General features: G+C 52.3%; 1 protein-coding gene across 1 annotated transcript; it reads left to right on the top strand.

Annotated features, from left to right (window-relative positions):
- The first annotated feature begins 269 nt into the window (after positions 1 to 269).
- Positions 270 to 13,792, top strand: LOC115308805. Its single transcript, XM_040216615.1, has 8 exons — positions 270 to 1,424; positions 2,452 to 2,471; positions 3,779 to 3,932; positions 4,356 to 4,784; positions 12,753 to 12,899; positions 13,072 to 13,202; positions 13,304 to 13,354; positions 13,696 to 13,792. Exons 1-8 carry the CDS (start codon positions 297 to 299, stop codon positions 13,790 to 13,792), a joined length of 2,157 nt encoding a protein of 718 aa, XP_040072549.1. The 5' UTR covers positions 270 to 296.
- Positions 13,793 to 14,365: the final 573 nt, after the last annotated feature.

Here is a 14,365-nt window from a genome sequence, read left to right as displayed (position 1 = left end):
TTTCTGCTCGAGAATTAAAACAGTTCTGCAATGTGACTCCGACTTGGCTGGTCGCTTTCTAGGCTGCCTCCACAGTTTTGGCGACGAGGGTGCTGAACCTGGGCACTCTCACTCCCAGAGGAAACGTGCGTCGTTCGGCATAAGCTCACGTCGGCAGGGGTGCCTGGCGTCGCGACGACTCCTGCTTCCGACGAATTCCGGGCTCACCAGAGAACCTCGGTTGCTGGTTGTCAATGGCCGTGCGTTCCATTTCGAACGTCTTCCTCGATTCCTGAGCCGACATCTTAGCCGCAAGCATGGCTGACTGTGACCGGCCACCACCAAACTTCCTGGACAAGGCCGGTACGCCACCGATACCGTGGAAATCGTGGCTACGAATTTTCGAGCGATACATATTGGCTGCTGGCGCTCAGGAATGTTCCGCCGAACGACGCCAAGCAAAGCTGCTCAACTGCCTGGGGGTCGAAGGCCAGCGCATCTATGACTCTCTACCAGCTCCCGTTGGACCGGCGCCAGCAACGTCACCGGCGGGAGACGGTCAGCAAGCCCGGCAAGCGTCTCGCGACGTGTATAAAGAGACCCTCACGGTCCTCGAGGCTGAATTTTCGCAGCCGGTCAACGAGACCCTGCAACAACTCCGGTTTCAGATGAGAAAACAGCAAGAAGGAGAATATCTGCGCGACTTTCTCTCAGCACTCCGATCATTGGCCGTGCCGGCGAACTTCGGTGCCGACACCGAGGCCGTCATCCGCCGACAGTTCATGGTGGGTGCTGCTTCCGCAGAGATTCAAGAACGCCTGGTACTTGACGCCGCGCTGCCATTCAGCGTGGCCTTACAGACTGTCCTTAATTTGGAACGCTCACGCCGGGAAGTTCGAGAATGGGCATCGGCAACTGCGCCAGCTGCGCTGTCGACGGCGTCGGAAGAGCACGTGACCTGCCACGTCACAGGGCGCGCAACGAGTCAACCTCAGCCGATGATGTCATCTTTGCACGAGCCGTGGCGCTCGCGCCGTGAGTCACCTATGCGATCTCCGACGGGGCGTTCTTCAGCTGCTTCAGCCCGGTCAGTGAACGCACGCGCTTCGCGCTCGCCTAGCCAGCAGAGCTGCGTAACCTGCGGCCGTAGCGGCTATGGTGGTTTCGACCGTGGCAGTCGTCAACAGAGCCCTGGACGATCGGCGTTTCGGCGTTCGGTGCGTTTCGAATCACCGCGGCGGCAACCATCTCCAAGGCGGAACTACGGCTACGGAAGAACATGTCCCAACTGCGGTTACGGTCAGGAACACTGCAGGGGCTATGACGTCTGCCCAGCGAGAGGTCAGCACTGCGACAACTGCGGTCGTCGGGGACATTTTTCACGCGCTTGTAGAAGTGTTCGCCGATCCCTGCTGCGCCGCCCGCGTGATCAGGTTGAGCAGATCGTCGACGACTACTACGATGACGACGACGAGCAGTGGGAGGTGTCCCACATTTCCGGACCTTCTCAAAGCAAGCTGTACATAAACATCCAGGTATTTGACTCGACGCTGCAGTTTCTTCTTGACACGGGGACAGCCGTCTCCATCGTGGAGAGTGCCATGTTCGTCCGGTATTTCGCGAGCAAGGCGACAGTTGTACCACCACCTGTGAAGCTCCTGAACTTTTCTCAGCAACCCATCACCATTCTGGGAGCATTCGAGGCACCGGTAATGTTCAGGGAGTGTACGGCAACAGTACTTTTTTACATTGCTGACCGTGGTACCTCTTTACTCGGCATGGACGCTGTTGTAGCCCTCGACATCCAGATAAGTGGCGCCACTCGGTCGTGCTTCTATACTGATACAGAGGGTTCTGGCGACCCGCCGAGAGAGGAGGACCAGAGGTTGACACCGGCCCCACAGGACGAAGCGTCAAGTGCATTGAGGAATGAGTGGTCGGCAAGGGTGCAAAATCAGCTGGCCTCAGCATCGTCTCCACCACAGGCTGCAGCTTCAGTGGTGCCTGAACCAGCAAAGTCAAACCTGCCGCCTTCCATGAGCAACTTCGAGCACCTCTTCAGTCCGGGTCTTGGCCGTGTCAAGGACGTTGTCCACAAGGTAAACATTCGACCTTCTGTCATTCCCGTCCGTCATCGAATGAGACGTATTCCTCTAGCAGCGCGTCAGTCAGTATCAGAAGAAATCAGACGCTTGGAAGCGGCTGGGGTCATCGAGCGGATTAATTCCTCCGAATGGGTTTCACCAATTGTGGTGGTGCAGAAGAAAGACGGCTCAATTCGAATGTGCGTGGACCTGCGGGAAGCCAACAAAGCTGTCGTTATTGATAGCTTTCCTCTTCCGCACTTAGAAGAACTTCTGCATGCTTTACATGGTGCCAAACATTTTTCCAAGCTTGACTTAGCGGCTGCTTACCACCAAGTGCCGCTACATAAAGATAGCCGGGACCTAACCGCATTTATTACACACGAAGGTCTCTTTCGGTTCAAGAGAGTATGCTTCGGACTGGCATCGGCGCCAGCAGCTTTCCAGCAGATGATGTCGGAAATGCTTCACGACTGCGAAGGTGTGTTGGTCTACCTTGACGACGTGGTTGTTTTTGGCAGGACCAAGGAGGAGCACACACACCGTCTGCGTGAGGTGCTGCGGCGTATATCGGATGCTGGACTGAAACTCAACAACAAGTGCCTATTCGATGTGCCAGAATTTTCGTTTTTGGGTCATAAAGTGAGCGCTCAAGGGATTGCTCCGCTACAAACGAAGGTGGATGCACTCAACGCTGCCCCTATCCCCACGGACATCACCCAACTCCGTTCTTTTCTGGGGATGGTGGAGTATTACTCTCGCTTCGTGCCTCGGTTAGCATCTGAGGTCGAACCTCTTCGAAGGTTCCTGCGAAAAGACACTCCGTTCGTCTGGGACAACGAGGCGGACAGAAGCTTCAACCAAGTCAAGAGGCTGCTGTCATCTGCCAGGACACTAAGAATGTTCGACCCCACATTGCCCACCATCGTGGCCACAGACGCGTCGGCATACGGCATTGGGGCTGTGCTGCAGCAGCGTCATGGTGACGGCGTCTTCCCTGTCGCATTCGCCTCAAGGACGCTCACTTCGACAGAGCGGCGATACTCGGTCGGGGAAAAAGAAGCGCTTGCGTGTTTGTGGGCTTGCGAAAAATGGCACATATACTTATGGGGCCGCCACTTTACCCTTCGCACGGACCATCAAGCACTCGTGTCTTTGTTGTCCACCGGAGGAGCATGACGTCGCCCGCTACGGATCACCCGTTGGTCACATCGCCTACTGAAGTACAACTTCACGGTGGAGTTCCAGCGAGGTGCCGAAAACCAGGTAGCAGATGCCCTGTCCCGCTTGCCGATGTCACAGGAAGAAGAGGGGATGGAGTTCGACGACGAGATCATCTCCTTTGTCGCTTTAGACGAAGAGTGCATCACGAAGCAACAGCTGCAAGAGGAGACAGCGAATGACGCTCTGCTCACCACTGTCATGGGATATGTGACCTCTAAGTGGCCTCCAGTGAGCGCTCTCTCCGCTGATGCGGCCATCTTCTACGACCTGAAGGATGCGCTCTCCGTCAACGACGGTCTCCTGCTGCGCGGAGAGCAATTCGTCATCCCCACGACTATGCGATGCGCTCTTGTCGCCAGAGCACACGAGGGCCACAACGGCATTGTCAAGACGCAAGCACGCCTTCGTGAGCTCTATTGGTGGCCCCGCATGAACGCAGAAGTGCGTAGTGCAGTCTGCGCCTGCAAAATCTGTAACACCTCAGACAAGAGTGCCAAGACGTCACCGACCCCTCTCCAGCCAGTGCCCTTGCCAGAGCGACCTTGGTCAAAGATGGGCATCGATGTCGTGGGCCCTTTTGAGCGAGCGGAGCCTGCGTGTCGCTACGCCATCACGCTGGTGGACTACTTTTCCAAGTGGCCCGAGGTACAGTTCTGCCCAAACGTCACCACGGGGAGGATCACGGACTTTCTGCGCGCCATCTTTGCCAGAGAGGGGTACCCTGACAGCATTGTGAGCGACAATGGGCCACAGTTCGTTTCAGGCAAATTTGAGACGTTCCTTAAAGCGCGAGGTATAAAGCACCAGCTGGTTTCTGTCTACTACCCCCAGTCCAACGGGTAGGTTGAACGTTTCAACCGTACCCTGAAGGGTTTTCTCCAGTGCGCCACCCTTGAGCGGAGCAGCATCCGGTCATCCCTTGTAGACTACCTGATGATATATCGCTGCACGCCCCATGCCACGACTGGACTTTCTCCTGCTCTCCTGCTGCATGGACGGAAGCCTCGCACCCGCCTTAACATCCTCGGACTGTCGTCGGCGCAGTTCTTGCAAAATCCCATCGAGGAGCTGCAACGGCTGCGACATCGAGTGCAGCAGAGGCAGCAGTACACGAAGGAGTACACCGACCGGCGTCGAGCGGCGAAGAGCCCCAGATTCAGGGTAGGCGACTGGGTTAGAGTGAAGAAACCAGGAAAGGTAGCCAAGGGGGAGTCGGCCTTCGGGCCGCCACTACGCATCATGAAGCGGGTCGGTCGGTGGACATTCCGGCTGGGAGATGGTAGAGTGTGGAATGCCTCTAAACTCGCAGCTGCTTCCGATCCCAGTCTAGGAAGTGATCAGCAGGGGACACCGGCTGCCGTTCAAGGTGGCCAGCCCGCGAGCCACACTGCTACTCCAGGTGACGCGTACCACAGGCATCATACTTGGCAACCTCAAGAGTCAAGTTCGGCCATGCAGCAGCTGCCTCGATCGCGGACGCCTGAGTGCAGACCTGCCCCGGACACGCCTCTAGGAATGGGAACTTCTCAGTGTCCTAGGCAGGTGCTTCTAAGGCGCTCGGGGCGGAACCGTCGACCACCAGTGCGGTATGGAGACCTTGGTACTCGATGAAATGAGTGAACTATTTCCTTTTGTGTTTTCGACGTAGAGTGAACTATTTGGGTGCTTCATTTAAACTGTGCTTATCTTGCTCTTGATTTTTGCTGTTGTAAATGCGTGCATAATGCTTTTTTCATCGTCTTGTTCCTACACTCTTAAAAAAAAAAAAAAAAAAGAAGGGAGGGGAAAATGTTATGTTTAGTTGTACGATCTAAATTCTTCCCTCTTTTGTTTGTTCCTTCTTTGCTGGCATCTGTGGCAGCGGTCCCCTTACACCTGCACCGCTGCCGAACGGCACGCGCCAAGAGCGCGCGCTGTGCTGCGCGCGCTCTGTCTGTCTGTTGGTTTGTTCGTCTCTTTTCTTCTCTTTTCTCTCTCTCTTTCTGCTCGAGAATTAAAACAGTTCTGCAATGTGACTCCGACTTGGCTGGTCGCTTTCTAGGCTGCTTCCACACCCTCCCTCGTACGCGGTGCAGCTGAACTGAGCCCGGCGCTGACCAGAGACGACACAAGGTTCGTATCTGGAACCAGCTGACCTCCCGGCTCAACTTCTTCGCGCCTCCGACTAAGAGGCATGGGTTCTTGCGGGTCTCGAAGGCGCGGGGTCGCGGGCTGCAGAGCTAGAAAAACAGGGCAAGGTAATCTGTGTAGTCTACTCATAGTGTTGGCAAAGCTCTCCAATTACTTCTGTACGAGAACACTTAACAAACTGTACGAGTACGCTTTATTTACTCGCCCAGACCATCACCGCCGAGTCCCGCCGAGCCCAGCCAAGAGTGAACGAGTTGAATGGAGAATTATCTTTAAGTGCCAAGTCGGCATTCATTATTTTTCTTTTTGTTTTGTTCTCCTTATGGAGGCAAGAAATATATATGTTCTCTTGTGCCATTGTGGGGCAGAATAACGGACAAGTTCCCGTGCACACTGGGCTCGCCATACAGTGAGTAATACTATGAGTGAGCCACCGCTTAAAGGGACACTGGCAGGGTATTTATGGTCTAGGGAGTGACGACATTTTTAAAGATGTAGATCATTGCAACAGTGTAAAGAGTGACATCAAGGTCGCTGGCTTGAAAACGAAAGATCTGGGCAGCTGGGTGCCAAAATGACTGAATTGCCACGGTAGCAGGGTGCCAAATGAAAACGTTTGAATGGATACGGTTGACGACTGTAAAAACTCGGGTAGCCTCACTCGGCGTACTTGTCTTTATACAACGAGCCTTCCAGTCGCAACCTCTATGATCAGTGTTTTCAATAATCGGACCCGATGTGAACTGGATCGAACGCTCGCACAAGTGGATCGCGAAATGCTCTCGAAAAAATAACGAAGCGGAACAAAATCCTTTGGCGGAACAAGAAATCTTTGCCAGCAGAACGAGGGGACAATCCCTGGGATGCCTCCAACCGAAATCAAGTACTGCCGGGTTCAAACAGGAAAGGCGAACACGCCATCCGAAATTCAGACAACAAAAACGGCAAGATATATGGCTCTAGCTGCCTGAAGAACGCAGTTCTGTCATTAAAGGACACAAGCAAAGGAAAAAAACATTTTTTTTAAACGGCTTAGATGGAAAAAGGACGCCATAAAACGATTTTACAACGAAGAAAAAAAATTTTTAGAGCTATATTTACGGCGCAAAACGAATTTGTAGTTGGCGCCCGCGGGCACCGCGGAAAAGTGGTCTGTATTTATCACGTGACTGGTCTTTATTTATCACGTGGTGCTTGCGTTCTTTCGGAAGCTTCCTATGGCCTCTAAAAGTAACTTATTCATCTTTGTTTGAAGTATAACAAAAAACTAAGATGAATAAGTATCTTTTAAAGCCCAAAGGAAACTCCTGAAAAAGCGCAAGCAGACGTGATAGACCTGTGCGCCGGCCAGACGACGGCGGCGGCGCCCCGAAGCAGACGAACTTGTGCGGCGGCGGCGACGGCGGCGTGGAGAAACGCGTTGAAGCGGCGTTCGCACAACGCTCAGCGTGCGGCGGCGACGCAGCGCGGCGGCGCGCGGGCCTACCACGTGACCAGCGGCGGCTCCCGCGAGCGCCAACTACAAATTCGTATAGCGCCGTAAATATAGCTCTAAAATTTTTTTTTCTTCGTTGTAAAATCGTTTTATGACATCCTTTTACCATCTAAGCTGTTTAAAAAAAAATGTTTTTTTCCTTTGCATGTGTCCTTTAAGACAGCGTAAAGAACCAATCTCTGGTGATGGAAACTGAGAAATTCAAAATCCAGCTTTCCGTTCGTTTTGCCCTTGGAAGGCTGAAGTCAAGGACCGCCGTGTTACTTAAGATTGGCGAGGCCGGTCGCCATGACCGCCACCTTGACTCTAATCGGCGCCTGCAGCACAAGGAAGACCAACCACTGGACGCTACGAACGGCATCGCGAAAACCGGAACATCGGCGTTTCCTAGCCTATCGAAAGAACTGCCTGGCTAACGCTCGCACTTTAGGCTCACGGCGGCCCAGTCACGGCAAAGAGTGCTCAGAAAATACGACACAAGGGTTCATCACAGGGACACAAACCGGAACTCCAGAAAGACGGAAGAAAAAATGAAAGACGTTTACAATCCCCTGTAACGCCGAATTAGAACGCAGCTCTTGAGGAGGAGGAGGGGAAGGTACGGGGAGCAGGCTATGCCCCTCATCCTCTCCTGCTCGCCTCCCATTTAGGGGAAATTTTTCTGCTAAATTCAGCGGGAAATCTTCTCCGCTAAATTTAGCGGGGAAACTTTTCCCGCTAAATGGGGAAACTTTACCGCTAAATATAGCGTAGGATTTTTTTCCGCTCGATGTACCAAGGAAATTTTTCCGCTAAATTTAGCGGGAAAATATTTTTCCGCTAAATTGAGCGCGGAATATTTTTCGCTAATTTAACAGGAAAATTTTTCTGCTAACTTTAGCGGGGAAATTTACCCATAATTATTGCACCGCGCGGTCACGCCGACGCCGCTCAAGCCGAAAACGGGCGCCTAAAGGCTGGATTCCATGGGACGGATATGCTGCGAAAAAGCGACGAATTTGGCACGGCGGCTTTCGCTCTGCGCGTGGAATCAGCACAGTGGCTGCTACTTCGCGCGCAAAGCGAGCGTGCCGTCGGGTGACGTTCGCCTGTTATTCCTCGCATAATTCGCTTTATGGAGTTCAGCCCTAAGAGCTACGCTTTAAAAGTTGCGACCGCACGGCGACTAACCGGAACTCGAAAACCAGGAAAAAAAAAAAACGCCATAACTAACGGTTGCCGAGACCGATGAACGTTTCGCCCAAGACAAAAATCTAAAAAACCAACGCGCTTGCAGGCCCGGACTGGCCGCCTGATACTCGTGGCCGAAAAGGCGGCCGGCAGCTTCGGTGTCTTGATAAACTCTAAGGCATCGGTGGTCGGTTGCGTCTTTTCTTTTATTTTCATTCTTTCTTTTCCGTTCTCTCTCTGTCACACACAGCTATTCACAACACTACATCAGCGTAACCAAACTTTTGACTGTGGCCATCATCTACTAAGCACAGCGAAAACAAAAGCAGTAACGAGTTTCTTCTCTCAGTGTGTTTTTGAGGCATGCACGGCCAACGGCACCCTGGAAGGAATCAAGCGCACTCTAAAGGAGTTCAACGTTACCTTGGCCAACCTGGTTGGTATCGGAACTGATAATGAAAGCGTAATGACCGGAGTTAAGAATGGCGTGACGAGAAGTTGAAAAAAGATGTACCGAATCTGGTCCTTGTTCGGTATGGCTGCCACTCATTACAGCTGGCCATTTCCGATGCAGTGGTACACTGTTTGCACCGTAATCTCGAGTTTCTCGTCAGCGAGACGTACTACTAGTTTTCAACGTGAGCTTCACAACAATTCGGCTACAAGAGGCATTACAACTTCTCTATTACTAGAGAAGACCAACTTAGGATTGCGCAGGCGTATTCTACACGCTGGCTATCAATCGAACCGAATCGCTGATGTGAAGATAGATCTGAAGACTCGCTCTAAAATCGCTAGATTGAGTGACGTGCTACATCGCGGAAATGCTACATGCAACATATGCTAACGCGTCAACTTGGCATACTTAGTGTTCCCGAAGCCAATCCTTGCGGAAGTTGAAGCAGTGAACAAGACATATATGTAGCAGAGAAGGCTGAGCAGACGCAGCGGCTGCAAGATCTCGAGCGCCTGCTCATTTCGTTGATACGTAAGCTTGTCCTTTCCACAACGCGGGTCTCTGCTTTAAACACAAACGTAGAGCACCATTTAGATCCCCAGAAATATTTGGGTTACCCTTTCGAAAAAACACGTCAAAGAAATACAGGACAAGGGACAAAACGGTGCATGAAGTGTGTTGGTTCACTTGTGCAGCAAATACACCAAAGTTTGCTCGACAACGTCGAAATCCCGAGAAAGACAGCGCGGCTGGCAGTAGGGAAGGCGTTATGTGCACTAAAGCCATTACTTATCCCACTGCTTGAAGCACTGGGTGTGCATGGTTCCGAGATTTAACAAATAGAAAGCCAGTGCAAGGCACTTGCGACTCTACCATGGTCAAAGACACACACTGAAGCTTTCTGGAGTGAACATGTACCAAAATACCTCCGGACAAAACCCCATTCGGTGCTCTCGCGGGCTTCGCTATGGCAATGCCGGTAATGTCATATTCCAACGCACAAGTTTAGCAATCTTTTACTGAACGTAATTTGGTAAAAGACAAAGCTCCGTAAGAGGGTGGCTCCTTCAAATGGCAAATGCCATTCTGACAATACGAGCGGGGCTTAGAGACACGAGAAGACGACTTTTGAATATGAACTGCCGGAGGCCGTTGTCTGGCTCATCGGCACAGCTGAATCCTACAGAGCTGCCGATGAGCCTTCAACTGTAGTCACTGCCGAAGAAAAAAAAAATCTTTTAGACTCCGCACGTTCACACTTTATGCGCTTGCATTTTGGATGACACCACCAAGCACGCAGTGGGTTTCTGTGCGTCAGATATTTATATTTCTTTGTGCTTTCAGATTACGAGCTGAGCAACGTAGTCACTTGGAAAAAGAACTGTTTATTTTGGGGGATGAAATATTTTTGCAAATGTAAACTTGTCCGCTTGTGAAAGTGGAATCTATTGCCATTGCACAATCATTAGAAAACGGAACTAAATTCTACAACAGCGGTACTCGAACCCATTTAAAAAAGAAAAGTAGAAAAAACCTTTACTTTATCTACAAGATCGCTGGCTCTTTTGTTTAACTAGTGCGCAAGTTTAAGTACCTTGCTGTAATTATATCTGACAAACTTTCGTGGTTTTTTCGTAGCACCCGTCGCTCGCGCGCAATGCCACTGACCTCTCCGCCGCCCTGACGCGGGACGATAAGCGGCGGCTGTGGGAGCAGCTCGCTCTGCGCCCGAACGCACTGGGGCCACCAACCAAGAGCTCTAAGCAGTGGAAGGAGCATTGGTCCCGGCGAGTGATGAAGGCCCGGAAACGAGTTGCGCAGGTCAACGAGGCCGCAAAATAATCTTTGTAGTCTGCTGATAGTGCAAATAAATTTATTGAGTCGTTTTCATTGTCAACAGAAGGACCAGGGGTGGGAGCTCAACCGCGCGCCCACTAGCGTCGTCCCTCACAAGGATCCTGACACTGGAGGCCGCCGATTCGCCGCTCGGGGCCCCCGGAGTGCGGGTCCCCAGCGAGTGGGACGACCAGCAGGTACGTACTTCAACAACTACCATCACGTTAACACAGGGTGAGTTACCAGTGCAGTGCAATGGGCTCTAATGCACTGCACCGCGGTATATAAATGAGGATTCATTTAAGAAAGGCGTTGGCCTTTTGCAAATATTGGGAGCTCTAGCGGAAGACATTACCTTAGTCTATGTAGTGGTGAAATCTAATGTTTGACACTCAAACAGAGAGATGCGTCATTTTTGACACCTTGCTCCTGGCTGTTGCAATAAATCCCTGTGGTGTCTTACTTGTAATTTTGGGGGGAAGACGATACGCTAGCACTAGACATATCCCATACTCACTTCTTAGCATGGACACAGGCTCCCTCTTAAATGGAAAAGTTGTCAGAAGAACGAAGTAAGAATGCCTCTTAGTTGACATTCTGAATGTGTTCTTTCCCGAGTAGAATGCATGCTCGTCACTATCTTTGGTAAATACTTGGGAAGCACAGACAACGCTGTGTGTTCTCACGAGTTATAAATTCCCCTTCCAGGAGAGGCCAAGCAGCAGCAGCAGGCGCCAGATGGCAGCCGAGATGGAGCCCTCCACCTCACGGGGTAAGTTGCTAGGGCAACTGGGACATATATAATCAGTGGTGCAGGTAAGAGCACCATCATGACTTATACTCGGTTTCCTGGCAGACGCAAACTCCAGACCACGGGACGTAGGTGCGGCCCACCGTGCCTCCCCTACCTCTCTCCCCCCCCCCCCCCCCCCCCCCCCCCCTCTCCGGGCAGTCTATGCAGGAGCGGCACGACGCGGCAGCCATCCAGGCCGTGGAGCAGCATGCCCTGCTACTGCAACACAACGAGGTCCAGGCTGCAGAGGAGAGAGAGTTCTGAGGCCACCTACGGGCTTAAGCTAAACCTTACGTGCACTTACGACTAGCAGGGTTCAGACCAACGTGCCGCCAGGAGGCCACAAAAAGCAGTGCACGTCCACAATAGTGCAGAATGAAACAGAGTTGTGGCACGAGCAAGGTCGTCGCGGACTGTGGGAGTATGGAAATATGCTGCCCTCTGTTACTCAAACTCCTTTGCCATTTCAGCTTCTGGAGGTCCTGGGACGGATCCCTAATAACCCGGACAGGACGGCCTCGGGACTCGAGAACAGCACCCTGTTCCAAGTGCTCCTCCTGCTGGCCAGCAGGGCACTTTAGCAGCCCGCAGTCCCGGCCCACCCCGCAGTCCCGGCCCACCCCGCAGTCCCGGCCCACCCCGCAGCCCCGGCCCACCCCGCAGCCCCGGCCCACCCCGCAGCCCCGGCCCACCCCGCAGCTCCGTCAGCCGCCCCGACCCACCCCGCTTCTCTGGCCGCAGCCCCAGCCCATCCTGAAACCGAACCATAAATTTATTTATTTATTTATTACACGTGCCAAGCCAGCCGTTTAGTTTTGCCCGTCGCCTGGTGTTCCAACGAGGTAGCTGTCTCCGGCGTGATGGATACATTCTCTGCCGTTGCGGCACGCCTCGACCTCCGCGGCTACGATTACTACCCGGAAAGTTGCTAGGAAAGCCTGGTACTGCCTCTGACACAGTCTAATTTGATTTCCCGTAAGTGGAGTGCAGCCTCATAGCCATTCTCAATCTATAGAAAATGCGGAGAAACCCTGCATCCTGACTGGAACTGATAAATTTCCTTCTAGAGGAGACCCTCAAGTCTCCAGACGTGTCACGGACAGCAGGCAGCCGAGCCAGTGTCCTCCACCTCAGAGAGTGAGATCTCTTATGAGGACAACTAGGATTGTGACACGACATAAGCACAATTATTCTTTCTTTCCTGCCAGATGATAAAGCCCCCTACAAGGCCCCGGGTGCAGCCAAAGGCGCCTCGCGCCACACAACAGATGTCGAGGCAGGAGAGGCACGACGAGGCTGCCATGCAGGCAGCTGCAAAGCAGTCATTCCAGATGCAGCAGAACAAGGCGAGGGACGCGCGGCACGGGGAATTTCAAGGCCAGGCATTGGCTCAAACTTAGTAACATGACTAAATAGGTAGGAGTTTAACAAAGATGCCACCATGGAAGTGGGAGTGCAAAGAGGGCAATGGAGATCCACAAAAGCATCATTAAAACCGATCTGTAACATCAGCAAGGTTTTCACACCCTCTTGGTGTCTAGAATTATGTTGCAGCTGAGTATTCAATTTCCGCTGTCATCCCAGCTCCTGCATTGCGTGGAGACCCTTGGCCACCACATGGAGGCTGTCGTGAGTGCCAGCCAAGAGCAAGCTCTGGTCACCCAGGAGCAAGCTCGCGGCATGCAGAAGGTGACCCTAGAACTCCGCAACACGACCCGCGTGCTCATCGAGGTCATTCTGCTGCTGTCTGCAGAGAACAGCCGAGCCCAGCGCAGCCAAGCCCTTCCTAGCTCTGCAACACCACCCCTCGTCCAGTCCAGTCCAGTCCAGCACAGCCCATCACAGCCGAGTCCCGCCGAGCGCAGCCAAAAGTGAACTAGTTGAATGGAGAATTATCTTTAAGTGCCAAGTCGGCATTTATTATATTTCTTTTTTGTTTTGCTCTCCTAGTGGAGGCAAGAAATGCATGTTCTCTTGTGCCATTGTGGGGCAGAATAACGGACAAGTTCCTTCGCACACTGGGCTCGCCATACAGTGAGTAATACTATGAGTGAGCCACCGCTTAAAGAGACACTGGCAGGGTATTTATGTGTAGGGAGTGACGACATTTTTAAAGATGTAGATCATTGCAATAGTGTAGACAGTGACATCAAGGTCGGTCGCTTGAAAACGAAAGATCTGGGCAGGTGGGTGCTAAAATGACTGAAATTCCACGGTAGCAGGGTGCCAAATGAAAAAGTTTGAATGGAAACGGTTGACGACTGTAAAAACTCGGGTAGCCTCACTCGGCCTACTTGTGTTTATACAATGAGCCTTCCAGTCGCAACCTCTATGCTCAGTGGTCTCAACAATCGGACTCGATGTGAACTGGACCGAACGCTCGCACGAGCAAATCACGAAATTCTCTCGAAAAATTAACGAAGCGGAACGAAATCCTTTGGCGGAACAAGAAATCTACGCCAGCTGAACGAGAGGACACTTTCTGGGAAACCTCCGACCGAAATCAAGAACCGCCGGGTTCAAATAGGAAAGGCGAACACGCTAAACGATATTCAGACTACAAAACCGGCAAGGCCTGGGGCGCTAGCTGCCTGAAAAACGTGGTTGTCAACGTGACAGCGTAAAGAACCGATTTCTAATGTTGAAAACTGAGAAATTCAAATTCCAGCTTTCCGTTCGCTCCGCCCTTGAAAGGGCGAAGTCAAGGGCCGCCAAGTCACTTAAGATCGGGAAGGCCGGTCGCCATGACCGCCATCTTGACTCTAATCGGTGCCGGTAGCACGAAGTAAAGCACGAAGAAGACCAACCGCTGGACGCTACGAACAGCGGCGCGAAAACCGGGACATCGGCGTTTCTTATCCTACCGAAAGAACTGCCTGGCTAACGTTCGAACTTTAGGCTCGTGGGGGCCCAGCCACGGCACGCCCAGCCACGATCAACCCTTGTGTCCTATTTTCTGAGGGCAAAGAGCGCTCAGAAAATACGACACAGGGGTTGATCGCACGGAGACAAAAAGGAACTCCAAAACGACAAAAGAAAAAATGAAAGACGTTTACAATCCCCTGTAAACCAAATTAGAGCGCAGCTCTTGAGGAGGAGGAGGGGAAGGTACGGAAAGGAGCTATGCCCCTCCATCCTCTCCTACACTCCTCCCATTTAGGGGAAAGTTTTCCGCTAAATTCAGCGGGGAATCAATC

The sequence above is a fragment of the Ixodes scapularis genome, unplaced genomic scaffold (assembly GCF_016920785.2).
Source record: "Ixodes scapularis isolate PalLabHiFi unplaced genomic scaffold, ASM1692078v2 PGA_scaffold8__174_contigs__length_109621045, whole genome shotgun sequence".
NCBI lineage: Eukaryota > Metazoa > Arthropoda > Arachnida > Ixodida > Ixodidae > Ixodes > Ixodes scapularis.
This window is presented reverse-complemented; position numbering and strand designations above follow the sequence as displayed.

Coding starts and splice junctions, on each gene's coding strand:
- LOC115308805 (XM_040216615.1), top strand. CDS start 297: ATGGCTGACTGTGACCGGCCACCACCAAACTTCCTGGACAAGGCCGGT. Junction 2,472..3,778: donor GTCTCTTTCGGTTCAAGAGA/GTATGCTTCGGA, acceptor CTCAGACAAGAG/TGCCAAGACGTCACCGACCC. Junction 13,203..13,303: donor CACACTGGGCTCGCCATACA/GTGAGTAATACT, acceptor TCATTGCAATAG/TGTAGACAGTGACATCAAGG.